The 21,153-nt window shown below is 37.5% G+C and overlaps 1 protein-coding gene across 2 annotated transcripts in view; it reads left to right on the top strand.

Annotated features, from left to right (window-relative positions):
- PTPRN2 (protein tyrosine phosphatase receptor type N2) overlaps positions 1 to 21,153 on the top strand; it is a 634,777-nt gene that overhangs the window by 144,142 nt on the left and 469,482 nt on the right. For both annotated transcript variants that reach the window (XM_085050284.1, XM_085050285.1), the window contains exon 3: positions 15,622 to 15,735. In XM_085050284.1, coding sequence (XP_084906410.1) covers positions 15,622 to 15,735 — 114 coding nt within the window. The remainder of the gene's footprint in view (positions 1 to 15,621; positions 15,736 to 21,153) is intronic.

Raw genomic sequence — 21,153 nt, 5'->3', positions numbered from 1 at the left:
CTGTTCCTATTTAGATGCTGATGTGAGCACCTGCTTTGGACATATGCTCCAGCTTCACCTGACCTCACCTCAGGTCTCTGCTGAGTGTGAGTTAAGAACTGACAGGCTCTCCACAGGCAGTGCAGAGAGGCACTTTTGCAGAGTGTAATTCACCCCTCCTAAAATTGGAAAAAGCTTCCAAATGTATTCCTCTCTTTCTCTCTTGGAGAGTCTCCTCTTGGAGACTTTCCGTGTACTGTTCTTCATTTCTTCTAAAAATCTCCATAGGTCTTGTGGCTTCCAGTGTATATGTGCTGCCTATTAGTTAAGATACTTTATATTAAAAACTGTCGAAGAAATGAAAGCAATTTCGTATGGTTCCCAAATTAATGACAGTCTGCTTGCACATTGGTTGCTTTCCGTTGGCATCTGGGTCCTAGTACAGACTGCCATTCTTAATCATATTTTAATTTTCAAATAAATTGCTTTCATTATCCTTTCATTTACAATACCATGTGTGCATTACTGCTCATTAATGTTTGTCATCTACTTTGCTGAGACTGGGTTTTTAAATAGCCATGGTTGCAATGCAGTAATTAAAGATGATCCATGTTGGTTTTGTAGAAATTATTCTGAAGCCTTCTTACACAAAAAAGAAAAAAAAAAAAGAAAAAGAGAAAAAAAAGGAAAAAAAAAAACCCCACAAACCCAGAGTGCTGTTAAAATAAATACCTTAAATGTGTGGAATCAGCTTAGCATAAGGCATTGCCTGTGGGTAAAAAGAGGGCACTTCTAATGCTTCTGCTTGAATGATGGCTAATGATGGATCTGTGTGAAAACTGTATATCTCTGTAATTACTGCTGGGTTTGAGTATAATATTTTACACTCGAGATGAAGTAAGATTTTTGCCAAATTATTTTGCCAAATTTTTATTCCACTCTCTGTTTAGTACTATTAGTTTCTATTCAGCCAATTCCTTTCCCCTTTTTTCTTCAGATACCAAAACCATGGAGGGACAGAAACAACATGACAGGGATTTTAAAACTACAGTTTTGGAACAGAATTCCTCTGGGAGACAGAAGTCAAAACAAGAGCAGTAACCTCTGCCCTGGTTTTGTTCTGTGCATTTTCCATGGGTAGAATATGGAAATACTTCCTGTATCTGCATTTGCAGTTAGTGTTTAGTTGCCTGTGACACAACCTGTGCAACTGATTTTATGCACACACAAAATTGTGGATCTCCATGTCTCTGCTTATCTGATATTTTTTATTCCTTTCCTCCTTAAGTGTCTGTGCTCAGCTTTTAAGACCTGGCCCTTAGGGATCCTGATGTGAATGTTCAAGTGGAATGTCACTACTGATATGGCACAGGAGTAAGGGAACAATTATACATTATTCAGAGAAATTTAAATGGATTTTTGAGGTATGATACTCTTTATGAACTCCCAGAGAATTAGTTGTTTTTCCTGGGACTAATATTTTAAAAAGCTACTTCAGGATGTATCCATCCTTACATGGCAGCACTTGGCCCCAGGTTGGAACCCCTTCTTGATGGGACTTGAAACTTGAGCCTTGCAATCACCTGCAGAGCTTTTGTGTGGCACTGTGTGGTCATGGCTGAAGAGGTCTCTCTTCTATCAGGCTGAATTCCCTTCTGAGCTGGAGAGATGAAACACATCCTGCTTCTTTCAGTCTGTGCCATCCTTTGCTTCCAGTGAAGCTTGTCAGCTCTCCATGACCAAGATCTTCACAGTCACTCCCTGGCTCAGTGCAAAAAGCAAAAGTCTGAGGAACCAAAATTAACGATGTGCTCAGTTTTTTCTACAGTTTATATATCTTCATGGAAGTGTAAGGGAAGGAAAATATTTGGAAACATATTTTGGTGTTTACACACCATAAAATAAATGTAAATAAAAGTAAATTATTTAAATAGTAATAATTTTAAATATAATCAGTTAATGATAAAGCAATTGATTTAAATTCATAAATTTTCTTATTTGAGTGATAGAAGAAAACCCAGTACCTCTCTACTTGAATCTTCTCTTCATTATTGTAGTCAAGCAAGTTGAAATAGGTGTAACACCTCCTCTTAGTATTCATTAGCTGTAAAGCCAAACTGAATGAAAACTGATAAAAGCACCTCAGCTAAGGCTGAATCCATGGAATTTTTTGAGTTTGTTCTTTTGTTATGGTTAATCCAGTCATCTCAGCCTCATGCTTTTATTCATATCAAGGTGTGTCTCTCTTCAATTCATTGATTTAGATTTTAATTTAGCCAAATCACCTGCAGCATATGCCTCTTTCTCTTTGGTATCTTTGCAGTAAATCTATCACAAATGCTCCTCTAAATTACCTGTCCAGTCTCATATGTAAGGTTTGGTAAAGTGTGTCAGATTTAAAAACTCTTTTTTCTAAAAATCAGGCTGTTTAGGATGAAAATAAACATTACCTTTATTTTTTATTAGAAAGAATGCTTTCTCTTATTTTAAATTTTGCTGTTCTCATTTAAAAAAATGGAAGGAGATGAAATAGAGAAGGTGATAACCCTGCACTAGGTAGTCTAAACACATTGTGTGGATAAAACCATGGGTTTACTAATATGAGTGTGGTGAGCTTTGGGAGGATATTTCAGAAGTTATTTACCACTGAAAGGACAACAATTATGCCTTTGTGAAATGAATTCCTCAATCCCAGTCGAAATGTAAGAGCCCAGAGCTCAATCCCACTGCACCAGAACCATTTAAAACACTCCAACCCAAGCGTGGTCAATACTTTGAAATCACATCTGTAGAGGAAGCTTCAGTGCAAAAAAAAAAGTGTGTTTCTGCCTCAGCACATCTTCATCCCACAGGCTCTGTGTTACAGCAAAGCTTTCACATTTCCTGAAGGGTGTGGTGTGATACTAAAAGCAATTTGCAAATGCTTGTAATTTTTGCACTTTTTTCCTAAAACTGTGGAAAAGCAAGAAAGCCATGCAACACTAAGGCTTCAGTAAAGACAGTTGGTTAAGCAAATAGTCATTTTTTAAGCATAAACATATTCCTAGTAGCCCCTGGGAAGCTTGCAATGAATGGAAATTTAGGCATGTCTTTAAGAGTCACTGAATGCATTGGAGCTTGTAGAGAGAGAGACTGGGTAACATGACATCCTTCAGAAGTACTTGCCAGCCTCAAATGCTTATGAATATTTGTCTTAAGTCCATACCTAAACTTTGTGTGAAAAGCAGAGAATTCCATGACTGCAAAATTTGTTCTAGGATATTTCTTCCAGTTTCTGGAAATCTACCCTCATAGCCCTCTGGGTATGTAGACTTGAGGATGGTTAGTCATTCGTTGGGATGGAAAAAAGGTAAACATATTTATTTTCTAATTTTGGATGTATTTCATTAGGTGATTCATTCTGATGCAGTGAATGTGTCTAAGCATGTTCTTGTACTTATTTACCACTTTTTCCTGTGGTGGATAATGATATAATTTTGTATATGCTGATTATAAGATGCAAATACAGTGACAGTTACAATTCATCATGATTCTGGATGGCCCCAGATTTAAATTTTAGTAACCAGATACTCAGCAAAGGTTATCATACTAAAAATTCATTATCAGAAGAGATGCAATAAGGCCTTTTTTTCTGCTGTTCAAGTACATGAAGGGTATCGATATTCAGCCTGAAAATCAAAATCTGTGCAGAGATGAAGAGAGGAGAGAAGAGCAGTAGTACTGTTAAAGAAAAGTTGTTGGTTTTGCATGGATTGTCTTATTCTGGTCATGGTTATCAAGGTTTGAGGAATATTACTGCTCCTGTGAGAAGACATCCCTCAAAGCATTGAAGCTGCTGCAATAGCTTTAGAATAAGCAGGAAACACTTGCTTTTCAGTAATGTAATAGGGGATCTACACAACCCTTGCCTTTCTGCTTAAGAGGTATCAGTAATGTCAGTGAATTGCTGAGGACCTGCCAACAATGTTAAAAAAGTAATCTTATTTACGTAGATATATTTTTCTGTTTGTTTTGTGATATTAAAATAAGCAGAGCAGAAAATGATAGATGATTTTTTTTTTTTTTCTTTTGAGTAACAGTCCCTGTCCAGATAAGGTGAGGGCTAAAAGATTTCTCTTCTTCATACCACATAATATGCCATTTTCATTTTGTGGTGCTTATAACCCTGAGTGTCACAGCTTTCTATTCTAGTCTGAATAGTCAATGAAACATTATGAAGCCGATAAGAAAAGCTGGTCTCCGTTCCTTGGCAACGGCTGTTAAGCAGAGCTGAGTGCTGTTGATTGAGGAGATTAGCTGCCAGAGATAAACCTCCTCTTTTTGCTGCCCTGCTGCTTATCTTTCCACCCATAACAAGTTGCACCAAATATGACAGCAGTCAGTGGTTTAGGCAGAATGTGAACTTTGCGGCAGATGAAATTTGTGCAAAACACTTCGGGTGCTGGCATTAAAATCTTGAATTTATTAAAATTTTGCAGGTTGTTTTATGGGCTGTAGTTCCTTGACTTAGGGAGGAACATTTTTATTTGAAAGGGTGGTGCTCCAGATGTGAGAGAAATAGGATGTCCTGTTGTTACACTGAACATTCATAAACACCGAAGATAGGAGCAAATATTTGTAACAGCTGTCTCTCACTCCCCATTCTCAGTGACATTGAAGGAATACATGAGCTACAAAGTAAAATTACTGCAGCTACCAGGTATGCAGAAGTTGGATTAGAAGATAAAAATTGACTATTTCGCTTGATGTCTTTGGGAGAAAATGCTATTGTAGATTAAACAAAAATCATCTGGATGCATCTAAATCTGCTTCTATCTGTATGTGGCTTGGAAATCTTTCTGGTTTCAGTACATCCAAATTACATTTCAAGACAGAAACATTTTTATTGACTGGAAAATAAGTGCTGAAATATGACTAGGGAGAGAAGCTGGTGACATTTTCCTTCCTCAGGATCCACATTTCTGTTTCATTCTCAATTTAAAAAATATTGGTTTATGCCTTTGCTTTCATCAGTGAGTCTGCAGTTCTGTTTGTCATTTTGACCTTGGAGAGGTCCCTGGTGATGCCCACACCACCACCCTGCATCTGCTGGCCCTTTGCAGACCTCTCTGTTGGCCAGAACAGGAGTGCAGGCTGGGCTGGTTGTTGGGTACGTGAGGAATGGCAAAGCACTGGCAAAAGGTTGAAACTCTGAGGTGACATGCTTAAGAAAATAATCTGTGTGCAGAAATCTGGGTGAATAGTTATCCATCTAATACGTGTGATAACTTCCGCAGTATTATTTAAATGTGTGTGGTTATTGTCAATAGTGCAGCAGAAGCTTCAGAATAGTAGATTTTGGGTAGAAGAATTTTCCTTCATGTAGGATTGCAACCCCTTTCTGTTAGATCTATCAAAACACACACACAAAAAAGTGATGGCTTCTGCTGGAAGAGCATCCCACTGGAGTGGAGGAAGCAATAACAAAAAAAGTTTATATTTTCTGCATGGTTTTGTTATTCTAATCAAGAATCTGGGTCTTCATAAGCAATATAGTATCAGGAAGAAATTTAGAAAGATACAGTTTGATGCTCATTAGTAAAATATTATGTCAGTGGGTTATTTTGCTGATTCTAAAGTCCTGGCTTTTAAGTTTTTTATTTTGCATCTTTGATGAATGGTTATTTCCTCCTTTTGTAGCATGAATATTTTGTTCAAAATGATTCTTCTTTATTCTATCTTCTTTTATTTGATGAGAATACAACTTCTGTACTTAACCATTCCAATTGCAGGATACTCTGTGGGCGTGAGCAGTTTAAATCCAGCCCCCAAATTCCAGTTAAAGAATGGCTTTTAATTGTATACAGTATCTGAAAACGTCCATTACAACTTATAAGTAGGCATGAATATTAAGAATTTTTTGTGAGTTGTGTGTTTTCTGTGAGTAAAATAGGAAGCAATTTGGAGTTGCACGTATCACAACTATTGAGGGGTCTCTCTACGCATTGCAAAAGCAAAAGAAATCTTGCTGTTCAGATCCATTCTTATAACAATTTCAGAAACTGCAAGTTTTAAAAGTTGTTTTGAATAGTAGCACACAAAACTGAGGAGAATAAATACTTCCAAAACTGCTCCCAGCCCTGTTCCTGATCTCTGTTCCTGTATTGTTCCATCTGTCTGCAGGCTTGCTTAGAGACAAAAGATCATCTGCTCTGCTGAAGACTTCTGTGCTGGAAAAGGCATTTCACTGTAGGGCTTTTTCCAGCCCATAAATAATCTTTCTTCTCTCAGTGCCCTTTCCAAAATTTATCATTCATCTTCAGATTTGGACTCCAGAACTCTGTATTCCCATGCTGACCTTACCAGTACTGCATACTGAATGATGTCACCTCCTTGTTCCCATTTATAGCTGTTATGTTCACATATCCCAAACCTTGTTTTTGCCCTCAAATTGTCTCAGGCTGAACTCTGGTGTTTGAGTCAAGCAAGGAGGACTGTAACTTCTGCCATTAAAGCTCTGTTGCCATTAGCAAAGCTATGGGCAGTGCTCCAGGTCTGTCACACCAGGAGGGCAAAGCTGTGTCAGGACCTCTAATTAGTTGTAACAGATAACTTTTCTGGATGTGGCTTCTGATAGGTGGCCTGAGGTATGTGACATCATATTTAGCTATTTCAAAGCACAGCTTGCTTGAAAACTGACAGATTTTTCATGTTCTTCAGGCTGTTCAGCAGAAACTGTTGGCATCCTGATGTCAAAGTTTGAGTGAGGTGCCTGGCTGCTCCAGTGCCATGCCTCAGCTGCCAGAGGCAGCTTGTTGTGCTGTGGCTTCTGCAGGCAGAGTTCAGACTTGAGCAAAGTGCAGAGATTTCTGAGATAGCTCCAAGCAGTTTTAATCAGGCTGCAGGGTGCAGCACCCTGAAGTTATCCCTGTTTATAAGGATTTCCCCTCCCCTCCATAAAGGATTGCATTTAAATTTTCTGCTGATGTTTTCAGGTTCATATAACATAATTTTCCAGGTTTTTTAAAATACTTCATAGCTAGGGAACACGATGGATATAATTCCATGCATGTCTGATGTCAGTTCCATTTAGGAATAAACTCAGTAACTCAGGTTACAAAAGCAATCTGTTGTCTCAGTAAATATTGTCCTGCAAAGATCTAGAAAGCTTCTAGTTTGGCAAAGGACAGAAATAACCCAGTTTTCTCAAATTATTGGACACTGCAGCTGGTGAATATGAATGGATGGTCATTAGTCCTGTTTTCACAACAGCAGTGTCTCCTGCAAACACATAACTAACTCAAAATATAAGTTCTTGGCACTTAGGACAAGTGAAAACTTTCACTACTTTATTTTTAATTCAAAATTTAATGCAGAAATCTATTTTTCTGAACATGTTTCCTTGCAGAGTTATATTTGCCTTGGGAATACAGATGCAAGAGCAGCCACAGTCTGATCACACAGTGAAGACATTGCCAGCACCAAAGTGGTTCTTGGCACCAACCAAAAATGTAATGGGGATCCTTGAAGTGACTGAAGTACATCTCAGTGATACTTGGAAAATTAGTGTACATAAATAAGCATTAGTACATTTGCATCTCATTGATTCCATAAATAAATTCTTAGTCCCTCCAGTAACCTCTGTTCATAAATGCATATTGAGTAATTAAAAAAAAAAAATTGTTCATGTTTCATCATTCCTTGTTGCTCTGGCTTAATTTTAAACAGTGTAAGCAATAGGAGCTCCATTACTCTTCCAGGAGGGAGCTGAACAGCTCCAGAATAGTTTCTCCCTGCTTGAAACTTGTTCTGATTCAGAATGTTCATTTTTGCCTTTTCACTCCATTTCTCCCCATAATGTCATAAATAATTAATTAACCAGGTTGCATAAATGTTTAGTGTTTCTTGTAAAGAATCAGGTAGCTCAATGCTTAAGGCTCCATGTGACTGCCTCCTTTCTTTCATTTTTCTGTGAACTTCTCTAGTTTATTCATATCTATCTGGTAATGACATGGTCAGAATGTGATGCAGTATTCTGTTTGTCTTCCTGGAAAAAAGAACTTTTTCTAAATAGGGGGTGGCACATGGCTCAGGTTTCTCAGTATTGAGATATCAATGTATGGTGATAACCTACATGTTAACCTTGCAGTCGAGTGGCTAAATATGTTAAAGGAAGAGATAGCTTTATTGTAAGCCTACTAATATTTGATTTATACTTGAATTTAAAGTATTTATCCTCTTGGAGGAGGATTTATATATTTAAATCTTTTCTCCCTTTTCTCTTTACCACCACTATCGACCAGAAAGGGAGTTGCTGCTCAGAGCATTTTGATTGCAAGCTCTTTTTTATTTAGATGTAGAAGCATCACAGCTAATACTGAAGGCATAGTTTTGCTTAGAAAAGCCCTCTCAACGTATTACAATTAGAAGTTCTTGGGTTTTTTTCTCAAAGATTTTCTGGATTTGCCTCTGATCAAAATTAGAGGCAGGTGGTTCCTGTGGCTACAGACTGCAGTAGTTATCTGGATGTGGAAGATGTTGATTCAGTCACTGTTTTCTGATCCTTTATTATCCTCATCACGGAGCCTAAAACATAACTTTCATGCCACATAGCTGCCTAAGCTGTGGAAAGTTCAAGTTTGGTTCTCTAAGAAGTACCAGGTTACTGAAGCATTATTCAACTTCAACATTAGCTCTAACAGCAAAATGTTAAGACTTGCTTTCTTTTCATCTCTACTTTTTGCTTTCCCTAAAGTCCCTCCTGCCCTCTCCTCCCAAGGCATGGCCATTATTTCGTTGTTTGCAAGGCATAAGCATGACCTGTTAAGGCTGAGCTTCCTTTCTGTGCTCCAAATCACATAAAGTAGGCATTGAAATCTGGACCTCTCATTCTCTTAGCTGAATAACTTAGGGGCTTTTTGGAAGCAGGCAGCACTTCTTTCATGGCGAGCCTGCTCTCCTCTTGCTTTGTTAGCCTGTAACTCACTTTTTCCACAGTTCTTTCCTTCCCTCCTTTTGCTGTACTGAGGATTTTTAGGTTACTTTCTCTACCATTTACATATTTCTGTTGTAACTTTAAAAAAAAATAAAACCTCTAAGTCAAAGTGTGTATAATGCTTTAGGACCTTCCAATCCACCACTTAAATTAGCAGGTTAGCACAGAAATAGTTACTGAAATTTTATTTCCTTTCTGTTGAAGATTATACCCTTTTTTTTTTTTTTTTTTTTTTTTTTTTTGTTCAAGGAAGCACTGAGTCCTCCAGAACTTGCTCTCAGAATTACTACTTGAGACAAGGGGACTGTAATGCCCAGAGGAACTATTCATGCCTCAGAATGATTTGGAGCTTTGCAAATCCCAGCCCTATCACAGTATTTGCACAACAGCTAACTAGTGCTGCTGGTAATGTTGGCTTTTAATATGAGCACTTTTATAATCACTAACATCCTACCCAATTCTTTCAATGAGCAGAAATACTCCAGGGTTTAGGTTTGGGGATTTTTTGAAAGCAAACCAGCTGTCCACCTTTTTTCTTAAATATCTGTGTCCAGAGAGGTGAGAAGAGGCAATAAATCTTGTTAAAGTTCTTTTATAGGACTGTTAGGTGATCTGGATTTCAGCAGAATTTACCAAGTTACCTTTGCCTCCCAGGCAGCAGTTTATTTAGTAGCTGAGGAAGAGTGGATTTACTGGACTTTTAGTTATCCACTGCATGGCAATTTTTTTGTTGGCTAAAAAAAATTCACATTTGGAGCATCTTACATCATTGTTTTCTGCTTTTCATGGTGTTCCTATTATATTTACAAAGTAAATATACAAAAGTATGCTCTGTGTTTTACTTGAAGTTGAGGATTTACTTCTATTCCATAATGTTTTGTGCCTCACAGAGTAGCAAAAGCAGAATAGCACAACATACTCTTGTTCAGCAATCTATATGCACTTTCCTTTCTTTCTTTACTATGCTTTACTTCTAGGAATAAATATCGCAGCCTTTTATTTTCAAATCATATTTCTGAATTTTAAATAACTGCTTTGAAAGCTTCCCCATGCCTGTCAGCCATGAGGATAGGGAATGAGTGTGGGCTGAGGGTGGGTTGAGGTGCACAGCTCTGTATTGAGATGAGGTCAATGAATCTGGCAGCAGTAAATCAGGAAGGTGAGCAGTGTGTGCTCCAGGACTGATCCCTGTCCACTAGATGCCACTATTACTGCTCTGAAATGGAAATAACCAAGGACCACTGAGGAAAATAACCACGGACTACAGAGATAAGCAAAAAAAAAAAAAAAAAAGACAAAGAGGTTTTAAAAGTTGAGCAGGGGGAGGTTGCCCCTCGGAAGGCTGCTCTCTGCGGAGCACCGCAGGTCTGCAGTGCAGCTCCCCCTGATTGCAAACAGAAGCTTTTCTGCTCAACCTCTGCAGGGAGACTGGGGAGGATTTGCTGTTAGGAAGCTTTGGACTCACATTTTCAAAACATTTTTATGAGAAATGACGCTGCGGAAGCCAGTGTTGCTCTATCTGTATAATCTCTTCCTTACTTGCAAAGTGAAGATAAAAGTAGAGGTATAAAATATGAACAAATCTTTTTAAAGAGATGGAATATTAAAAATATGTTGTTTGCTGAAGAGCTTACTTGTAAATGTTGAATGTGGACTTTTGGACTATATCTTTGGATGCCTCCTGGCATACAACTTAACGTCCTCTTCAAGGAACAGTAACATTTAATCTTTCCCTTTTTTTTTTAATTTTTGAAAAGGGATTTTGCAAACAAACTCCATACTATGGGAAACAGCAGGGAGAGAAGAGTAAAATACTGTAACAATCTCTTTTATACTTCCTAAAATGTTTAACATCTGTGACTGTGAAGTTCACGATCATGCAACTTTTGAGATGCAAATATTATGCTTCCCGTTGGAAAAGGGTTTAATCTCTGCAGTAGGCAACTCAGGCTCTAACTGTGGGTTATAACACTGACATTTTTACTAGTCCTGGACTTTACAGAACCTTAAACCAATACCTGGGGGAAGGAGTGTGAAGTGATGTCCATATTCAAGGAGAAGAAAGCATTCTTTTCTTACAGAAGGTTAAGTTGCTGAGGAATGATACCCATTGGAAACTCTGCAGAAACATTAGTGGAGTTTCTCTGGTTAACTGCAAGAGCACAGATGATGCAGTCAGAGGTGGCAGAAGTTTCCATTTGACACCACTGGGTCTGTGGACTTCTTTATATCACAACACAGGAGCAAAGCACAATCATTGCAGTATGGGGCAAAACTTAAATTTTATACAAAGCTCTACTTTATAATTTTTTACCAATTGTCAGGTAATTAGGGCAAGGAAGCTGAAACATTGGTTGGTCCATGCATATGAGTATTGACACTGTCTGGAGAGCTGCTTCCTTTCTGGCTGCTGCAGGAAGTTTGAAGAACAGAAGAACCAGGTGCTTCAAAGCATCTGCTTGAAGGCTCCTTGCAAAGGTCACTTGTCAGCACCATGTGAGAATTTCACTGCATGTAGATCTAAATAATTAATTACTGCACAGCACAATCTTTAATTTACATACATCAAGCTTTCAGCTGCCTGCAGACAACCTCCAGTATCTCTACCAGTCTTCACACCTTTGCTTCAGTAGCAAAAGACACTCAACGAGAACTCATTTTTTTTTTGCTGGTATTATTCAAAACTGTGCCATGTCTTGGATACATCTTGGTTTCAATCACCAGATTAGCCATACCTAGTGGTTCCAGGATGGGATATGTTTCTCTTGACAAGGACAAATTATTATACACAGATTTGGTTTTTTTTAAGAAACTGCCCAAAAAAACTTAAAGAATCAGCTGCCCACAAATAGTGTTGCCTTCAAGGTCAAAGTTGCTACTTAGCTCAAGTTTCCAAAGATATTTTAGTACCTCTTCAGCACCTGATGCGTATCTCCTTTACCAAGTGAACATGCTGGCACCATCAACTCTTTAAAACTGTTTCAAACTAGGTTTTTGTGCTCTCTTTTTCCATAATTCAGTACCTGGATGTCAATCATGAATGTAACGTGGTACTTCCTCAGTAGGTAATAGAGGTCCTAAATATGCACTAATTCATGACAAATGGGCGATAATAATGAATAATGATGGGTGTTTTCCATTTTTGTCTAAATCTCTCTCAACAATCAGCCTTCTGGAACCTGTGTTTTGACTTGCTCATGGTTTAATTTATCAGTTGTAATTTTTTCACTAGAAGATGATAAATATTCAGTGTAAATACATCTACCATGCTCCAGGGTGTTGTCTTTAATGCAAGGCATCTAACACTATTTGATGTCTTACTGGCACCTGAGTAACAGTAAATTTGAGTCTTTTAATATTAGCATCTAACTTTTAAATATATAAATATTTGTCAAAATACAAGAATTTAAATAAAGGCTTGTAAAAGTTTATGTTTGCTTTCTATTAAACCTATCAGCAAAATAGCCAAATGGATAAAGATGCTTTTCACTGTTTCCTTGGGTACATGGGTATATTATTCTTCTGTTCTAACCTCTTCTTTGAAAACAAATGCAGCAGCTCTCTAAAAGCCAACATGAGCTTGCTGTTAATGCAGATTTTTCCAGGTCTAACTATAACTTTTAGGATATCATTTTGGAAATCTCTTCTTTTCACTGACAGGAAATGGTAACACTTTAATAGCAACCATATGTCTGTATTGATCAGCCTCACCCTTCCCTCATCCTGGGCATGTGTGAAGTGCAGATGTCCTTTGCATGTTCTGTTCCCTCTCCTAACACAACTTTAATGGAAGTTCAGTATGAACACATTCTGAGCAGATATAGACATACAGAGTATGGTGTTATTAAAACATCACTCATGCTTTGAACCTCCTCTGCCCTGCTACATCTACTGTAAAATCTGGGAGCTTTTCCATTTTCTTTTTTGCTTTATGCCCAGCCTTGGGCATTTCTCTCACTGTTTGATGCCAGCTGGGTGCACAACAGGGTCCAGAAAGATGCACCATGTACTGACTTGCTGAAAATACCACAGGGACTGGGATAGTTCATGGCACACTAAACTGGACATTTTAAATATTAGCTGTAATTTAAGTAAAAATGAGCTTTGTGTTGGATCCAAGCCATTTCCAATGCCACATCTTCCATTTAGGTTTCTTGAAAGAAAAAGAGAGGCACGTTTGACAATATTTTCTTGGTAAAAAGGCTCTCCCTTGCCTTTCTTCCCCTGGAATCTGTGTAATTGTAAGGAAGTTTATTTAAAAGACACCCTGAAAATTGAATGCCCAACCCCAATTTGTTCTTTTAGGCCTTATATCTTGCCACGGAAACCTTATTAATTAAAAAAAAATAATTAAAAAAGCCAAAACACACCCAAAAACAAACAAAAAAAAAGCCCAAACCCCAGAAAAAGTTTGGGAAAATTCCTACTTTTTTAGAAAAAGCAGCGGAACTATGAAATGTATTATTTGCACGACTCCAGTCTAACTGTAATCCCCGGCTCAAAGATCCTCTGTATTTTAGAGCTGGTATTTGCCAACCACTCCTTGGGGCATTCTACTCTCACTCTGCTCTCCTCGAGCTGCATTTAGCAGAGCCCAGTGCTATTTGTGGTTGCAGCCTCTCCAAAGCTTATTATGCCCATATTTCACCTACAAAAGCCAAAGTAACTTGCAGTTTCTCCCTAAGCAGTCCCAGTGTTTTTGGATAGATTGTATAATGCAGCTCAGGCTCATGTGCTAATTGTTAATTTTAGAATTTAAATGGGTTTTGTTCTATTCAAAGGAAGTAGGCTAAAGGTTTCTGAAAACTCTGAGTTTAGGAAAATGGTTTGGTCTCTTTTAGAGTTTGTGAGTGAATTAGCCTTTGCATCCATGGAGATATCCTTAAATGATATTTTGTACAAAAAACATTAATTTTTACTGAATGTGTATGCTTTTCTGATTTCCAAAATAAGATTGGAATTATTTCTAAGGTACATAATCTCTAAAAAAAAAGCATGGAATATTAGTTGTTTATATAAACATAGATTCTGTCCTAACTGTTTGAAGCCAGTAATGGTGGCATTCAAAACTGGAGCTGGCTGTTTCAGGTTATGTTTCATTCTGAACAATTTTGTTCCTAAACACTGAAATGTTCTTCCCTTCCTTTCTGAATCAGAACCTTATTTCTGTTACCCATCCATTTACAAGATGACTGATATTTATATACTTTGCTTATTTTCAACTGCAACAGGTTTTTAAACAGAGACGAATATTTTAATCTGCTGTTAGGCTGCTTTTCACATTACATGTCAGAAAACCAAACCATATCTGCCTATGTGGTTTCCAAATTAAACCTAGTTTCCAGTAGCAAAATTAGATTCAGATGTAGGGTTTTAATTTGGATTAACTTAATTTGGCAGTTGTAAGTGACAGGAGGATTGGAAAGGCGAAGAAAGAAAAGTTGGCTAATTTCAATGAGGTATTTGTGTTTAACAGTGAGGGCTAATAATGCCCTTTTTCTGCATCCTGGTTTGGTTTATTTTCTTTTATGCCATTATTTGTGTTTAGTGAACAGCTGGGCCAGTAGTTCCCATTTGTAGTCTTTTAGCTCTGTGAAGTAGCACAGAAAGTAATGGACGTTTGCAAATTAATGCTTACCCTTATTTTCTGCTCATCTGATGTAGTTCTCCTTTTGGAGCATAGATGTAATATCAGAGCAGAAGTAATTACTGTGTTAAAACTAGGATTGCAGTAGAATATTTTGCTAATTAAACTTGTTGCATTTAAATTGCTTCCTTTGGATCACTATATAGAAGAGAACTATTTTGAACAATAAATGAAACCACTTTCTTTCTCAGAGACCCAGAATTGCAGATGGTCAGATTGTATGTGAAGCACCTAGACTCTGAATTAGGCTTTTGTATGAAAGGGAGAAAGGTAATTTGAATGTTTGAACTCCCTGTTCCTCCCACACATACACAGGAAGCTTGCCTCAAAATGAACAATTCTCTAAATAAAGACTAATAAGAAGCTAAATTAATTAGAAGGTGTGATTTGAAAAGACATTGATGAGAAGAGTCTGTCATTTCAGACAAATGGAATGGAGCTAAATAAATTAGGCCACATTAATATCTCATTGTTCTGTGAGGAGCTTTCTTTTATTGCATTCATTAGAGGGTACTTCTTGAAATGAGCCTTTACTAGCCATTATGGATTCAGTTCTCATTTACCAATGCCTAACACACAGCTCCTGCATTAAAAATGTTTCAGCAAATCCACATAGTTTCTGCAAATTAATATTTATATTTCTGGATGCTGCACTTTTCATCTGCAACATAGTAGGCATTGAACATTAAGGTTTTCTCTCACTGAATTGTCAGTAAAGAAGTCTTACATCTAAAGATTTGGGAAGCAGAAGTCTGAAAATTCTTTATAAAATAAACCGTATGCCTAACTCATACAATAGAATATTCCTCCACCTAATATTCTTGCCAGTATTTATTTATTTTGATAGAAAATATCCTGTCTCATGACTTCAGTGGTCCTTTGATAGCTTTTTAAAGTGTCTTTTAAAAGGTTCCTTCAGTATATAATTAGGATGCATTGGAAATGCGCATCTCATCACGCCGTTCTTCCTCTCAGAAAACGAAATGTGTATTTTTCCTTTTCTTTTTTCTCTTTCCTGCAGATGGAATATTTGGGAGATGTCAGCGAGTGCCAGTAATAGACATCTACAAATATGACATTTCAGCCCCTGTTCTGCAGCACCTGAGGATCATCCTGGAGCAGCTCTCACACAGAGGTACAGTCAAAACTCCAGACAGGGGTTAGATGCACTGGAAGTTACAATTATTTGTGCTCCCTCTGAGGTGATGTCTCCAGAAGTTTTTGAGCACATTTGTGTCTCAGCCCTGCTGGTGCAGACTTTGTAAAAGTAAAAAGCCTTTGGACTCACTGAATCTGCCAGGAAGACCTGGGGAAGCAATTCCAGGAGAGGTGCTTCCTCCCTGTGTAGCTCATGGCTGTGACTGACATTATACTAGAAAATTTTAGCATCTTTGAATGCTGGTGTCACATAAATAAATCAGCAGGGAAGAAAAAAAGTTTGCCATGTATGCTTTTGCACCACAGCATATTTTAGGGTGCATGGGCAGAAACCACAAAACTTCCAGTTAGCTGGAAACAGTTCCTAACTTCCTAATGAATTCAGATAAAACTGCTCTGATTTCATTACCAGCTGCAGCTGGTCTGTTTCTTTTAATTTTTGTTCACCTTTCCAATGTTAATCTCTCTGCTCTTTCCAAAGCCAGAAAGGATTTTCCAGCTTTTGAATGGCATAGCTTGAACTAACAAATCAAAACTTGAATAAAGTGAAGGCCAGTAAGGTGAACAAACCTTTTAGATACTAATGCATGAAATAAACATCTCTTGTAGACAGCCACAGGACCAAGTTATTTTTGTAATCCAAGTTGTTCCAAGAATATTGTTGGACTGTTTAATTTTGCACTTGCATCATCTGTGTGGATGTTTGTACCTAAATATTTTCCAATCACAATCTCAATGGCAAAGTAGTAATATTGTATTAGCATGATGTCAGTTTATCATGGAAAAAAAATTGTTTCTCAGAAGTTTGGGACTCTACTTAGAGACTGGACTTCTAGTTTGGACACCACTCATTTAGAGCATTTAAAAATTTTCCAGAGATTTATTTGCTGTCCAGCAGCTCATCCAAATGAGACAAACTCAGCAAAGCTTGATTGTAGTAGCTCCTGGCTGATTAACAGTTACATGTGAATAGTACTTGTGGCTCTCCCACTTGTCATTTCCTAAAGGCTAAGTTATGCAAGCAAAGCTATGAAAATACTCTGTTGTCAGGGGAACATTGTATGGGTGAAAACCTAGTATGTGGGCTCTGTTTGAATGTAATGAGGAAGGCAGGAGGGGACACATTCATCCCATGAAGTCACCTCAATTGATCCCTAAAGTGATCACACACACTCATGGACAGGCAGCAGTCATTTCCATCACCTGAATATAGGTCAGGTGTCCTTTGTAAAGCTTCCTCCATGAGGCTGTCAGAGGTGGGAGACCTGCTGGAGAGCTGATGTCCTTCTGAAGGGAACAGAGAAGGGATGGGATACCCCAGGCCAGCTCAAAGGATGCTAACCTGCCTCCATTGCCCTGCTTACTGTAATGTTTTGATTAGTTCAGTGGAATTGATGTGACCTTCCCCTACTAAGTGCTCCTCTGATCAATAAACCAATCCTTCCTAGGACCTTTGTAATCCACAACCCACCTCCCCGCATGTAGCTGGTGCAGGAAACTGCAGTATACTTCTTTTAAGGAGACTTGGACATTGAAATTTGGTCTTGTCTCATACTTTTTCATTGCAAGAAAATGACAAGGAGCACACAGATTGAAACCATGGTGGAGAATAAAGGGCTTTTGCTTTTATCTTGTTTTGCTAGTGACATTTAGAGATGCACACACAAATGTGTATATTCTTTGAACTGATACAAAACCTCTACAAGTTATTTTTGTGGCCTGTAGGTATCTCAGTGAAGGGAATCTTAAATATATCTATGAAACATAACAGCATACAGGAATGCTCTTGCTCAAATAATTGATAAAGGGCTTAATGTTTTCAGAGGTCTTATTTCCTTATTTCCTTTCTTTATGTGACACTCCATTGTTCTTGTCATCTCCAAAAGGCTACTATCTAACTCAACTTCTTGGTGCCTACCTTCCCAGGACAGCATCTATTCTCTCCTTTTTGTAAACAGCAGGACAATATCCTCTTGAAAGACTGTATAGTAGGTCTCATGATTAGTAAAGGTTTCAGTAATTGTGTTGAAACCCTTTCTATTTTTATTAGATGTATATAGAGTTAAGGACCAGATATTCTGAGGGTTATTAGCTTGAGGTGTCTTCTAGGTTGTTGTTTATTTATTTTTCTAAAGTGACTTGGTTTTTCTGGGTTTTTTTCCTTCCTGATGTCTTGCAGGATTACTAAGATCTTCCTTTCCCCACCCCACCAGGACAGTTGTCTGTTGACATCTACTTCCATAGAATTAAAAAAAACCAAACAATAGAGAACCTTGTAAAATGTACACTGTCTTTCTTCCCTATTTGCTGATTGCTTGTAAGTAAGTGGTGCATGTGTTTGAATCATGGCCCAAATGGAAGAGTGTGGTGAGATGTATAAAACAAAGGACAATGTGATGTGAATGGCAAATAGAATTTGTGATTCTGCCAACACAAAATGTTTGCTACAATGGGGAAGAATAGGACAGAGGCTCAGATGAGTGACACACCTGATGATAATCTGTTTAATAAAGGACTTTGACTAAAATTGAATTCAGGTTTCATAATGATACAGTTTTTATGTCTTCTTCACACATTGAGTCTATCTTTGTCTATACTATCTACCGGTAGATTGATGATAGAAATGAATGCCTTGGAATATTAGATAGTTCCCTACAAAAAAATGATCTGTTAGCATTCAAATACCCTTGCTCATGTCATTTTCACTCACAGTGTCCTTGAGTCAGTCAAAGCCTCCTGAAGATTTTCTGAGGGTTCAGTGTTTATAAATGTGACTGTCTGTATGGGAAAGACCTTTCTCACACTTGCTGAAACATGATGAATCACTTTCTGAAGCTGATGGTGCTATATATAATAATTTATAATAATTTATGAGGAATCAAAACATTTCTCATTGTCTGATAAACAGGACAGTCAGAAGGATGCTGTATAGATGGGACTGAATCATTAGAAGTGAAGGAAGTATCTGCATAGAGGGGTGAATGAGTAGTGCCTGAAGGATAGGGAAATACTTATCCCTGTGGTTGGTCTTCTGCATCCTCTCATCCAACTTGGAAGGAGATACTTTTTGGAGTATACAACAATGATAAATCAAGTGTGCATTTCCTGGTTTGAGATGAAATGGAGAAATTTTTTTTTTTTTTTTTTTTTTTTTTACTTAGGTGCATAAAATCCATTATAGCATTTTCTGTTTTCTTCTACTTGTCCCAACAATAGTCACATTTACATTGTAAAGGCAAAGTATTCACTAGAATAAGATTCTTAACAAGACTGTTGAAACAGTTTCACATTCATTATTGACCTATAAAGCAGATCCATGAAAAATGAGATAGGAGAGCTAAGCATGGGACGTTATAACTCAAGCATGAAGCATAAATAGTATTTGAAATATCACCACAGGCAATAATAAAGGAGAACAGTAGTATTTTTCAACTTGCATACTCCAAGAGTCATTTACATGTGTTCCATGGAATGATTTTTAACCAGTGGTTAGGAATAGTAGAAATAGTACATGATAATGTGGTGCTAACTCTGAAAGTGCATCTGCCACAGCAATGAGCATTCCCTGATGGAGGAGCTCAGAGGTGGAGGCTGAAGGACAAACTTCCTTAAAAACAAAAAACAGAACAAGGGGATTTGCTCAGGGTCGCAACAAATGCCATCTGACTTAGGATTCTGCCTCTGGGAGAGGGCACTGGATGTTTAAGGAAAAATATGTAGTAAGAGTCTAAGCAGAGAAAATAATTTTGCAGCATTCGTACCTTTTCAGTGTTATGTCCTTGGTGTCATGTGGTTCTCCTGGGCTGGAAGTTGTGTTTTTGTGTTTGCTAGGTGCTCTGTGGACACTGTTTCTAACACAGCTTGACAGGACACTGTGTATTAGAAGCAAAGGATGTTAGACTAAAAATCAGCATTTCATCTTCTGTTTTCTGTTTTAGGTAAAATGCAACTGAATTCCATCTATTTTCACTTTACTGCAGGAAATGTGCAGTGTGACTGAAAAACAAATCAGTTGTATTATATATTTTTTATTTTTATGTGAGTTGGAGTAATTCCTAAATAAATCCTCATTATGCTTGCTGCTGCTTAATTTTTGTAATAACACCTTGTTCAAAATGATGCTTTCAAAGAAAGCTGTTTGTTTCAGTCTATGAAGAAGAAAGTCCTGCTTAAGATACTCAGATATTGGCAGTAATACTAAGAGAACCAAAAAGAATAGAATATGCTTTAAAATTCATGTAGCTTAAGTCAGTAAGAAATTCTGGAGAGATTCATGGGCTGTGGAAATAGGCAACGTATTTACAGACTATTTGAAAAAAATAGCACTTTCCCCTCTTATTTGCTTTCTTTGCAACCCAGGAAGCTCTTGACAGCGAGAAAAAATTATCTGTCTTAAATTAATTCTAACCAGTTAAGTGTAAGGTGATTAATATAACTTTGCTAGAAATAATTTTATACTCTTACAGCAAACTTGTTTAAAAAACTGAAATGATTTACAATCAGTTAACCTGAAAATTGAAATGAATGTGGCTTGTCACATATAGCTTGTGAATTACGAAAGGGTTGCTAAATATTTCTTTCAGTCAGGACTATTTTTCAAGAAAAAGTATAATTTTTTACTGCAGGAAAGGTAAGAGTTGAAAGTAAGCCTTTATAAGCTCAGTTTTGAAATAAACTTAAAAGGAATAATGCAGTTCTTGCTCATATTTGTGAGGTGATTATCACATCATTGTGGAAGAATACAGAAAGCTGAAACCTGGAGAGGTAGGAGAAAGCAGGTTTTTATTTAAATTGAAATATTGATATAAATGAAGGCAAACTCTTCTTTTGGCAGAGAGCAGTGTGTTTACATCTAATTTCCTGGGCATCAGCCTGCTCCAGACATCTGTCTGTGGAGCAAATTCTTCTACATGGCTGCTGAAGCCAGGAATTGAAGCACAAGTCCCATGATGAGCTACACCAGAGGAACTCAGCTGGGACTGGATGTATTTACCTTCTCCTGGTACCACTGTCATGCTGCCTTAACTTTTTGGCTCAGTGGACAAAAATGTGCTGAAAAGGTTGCAAAAAATTCCTGCCTTTGTTACATGCTGAAGCACCACTGACATTTTTTGGTCTTCAGATGCATAAACAGAAGTTCAGAAAAGAATGTGTTTCAGAAAAAGCAAAAAGATTTCTTTATAAAGCAACAGATTCTGTTTTGAACACCCTTGTGTTACACAGCAGAGAACCAAAACCACAGGGTTTTTTGTTTGTTTGTTTAGTTGGTTGGTTTTTTTGTTTTTTCTTTTCCTTTTGGTTTCTTTGTATAGCTGCTCTGCTTACCAGGCATAATCTGACATGGCATTGACTTGTCAGATAATCATACAATATAGTTGTGAAAAATGTTCTTTTC

The sequence above is a fragment of the Lichenostomus cassidix genome, chromosome 2, assembly GCF_008360975.1.
Source record: "Lichenostomus cassidix isolate B80296 chromosome 2, HeHo_3.0, whole genome shotgun sequence".
Lineage (NCBI taxonomy): Eukaryota > Metazoa > Chordata > Aves > Passeriformes > Meliphagidae > Lichenostomus > Lichenostomus cassidix.
The sequence above is the reverse complement of the archived record's forward strand: the minus strand, read 5'-3'. Positions and strand labels throughout refer to the sequence as shown.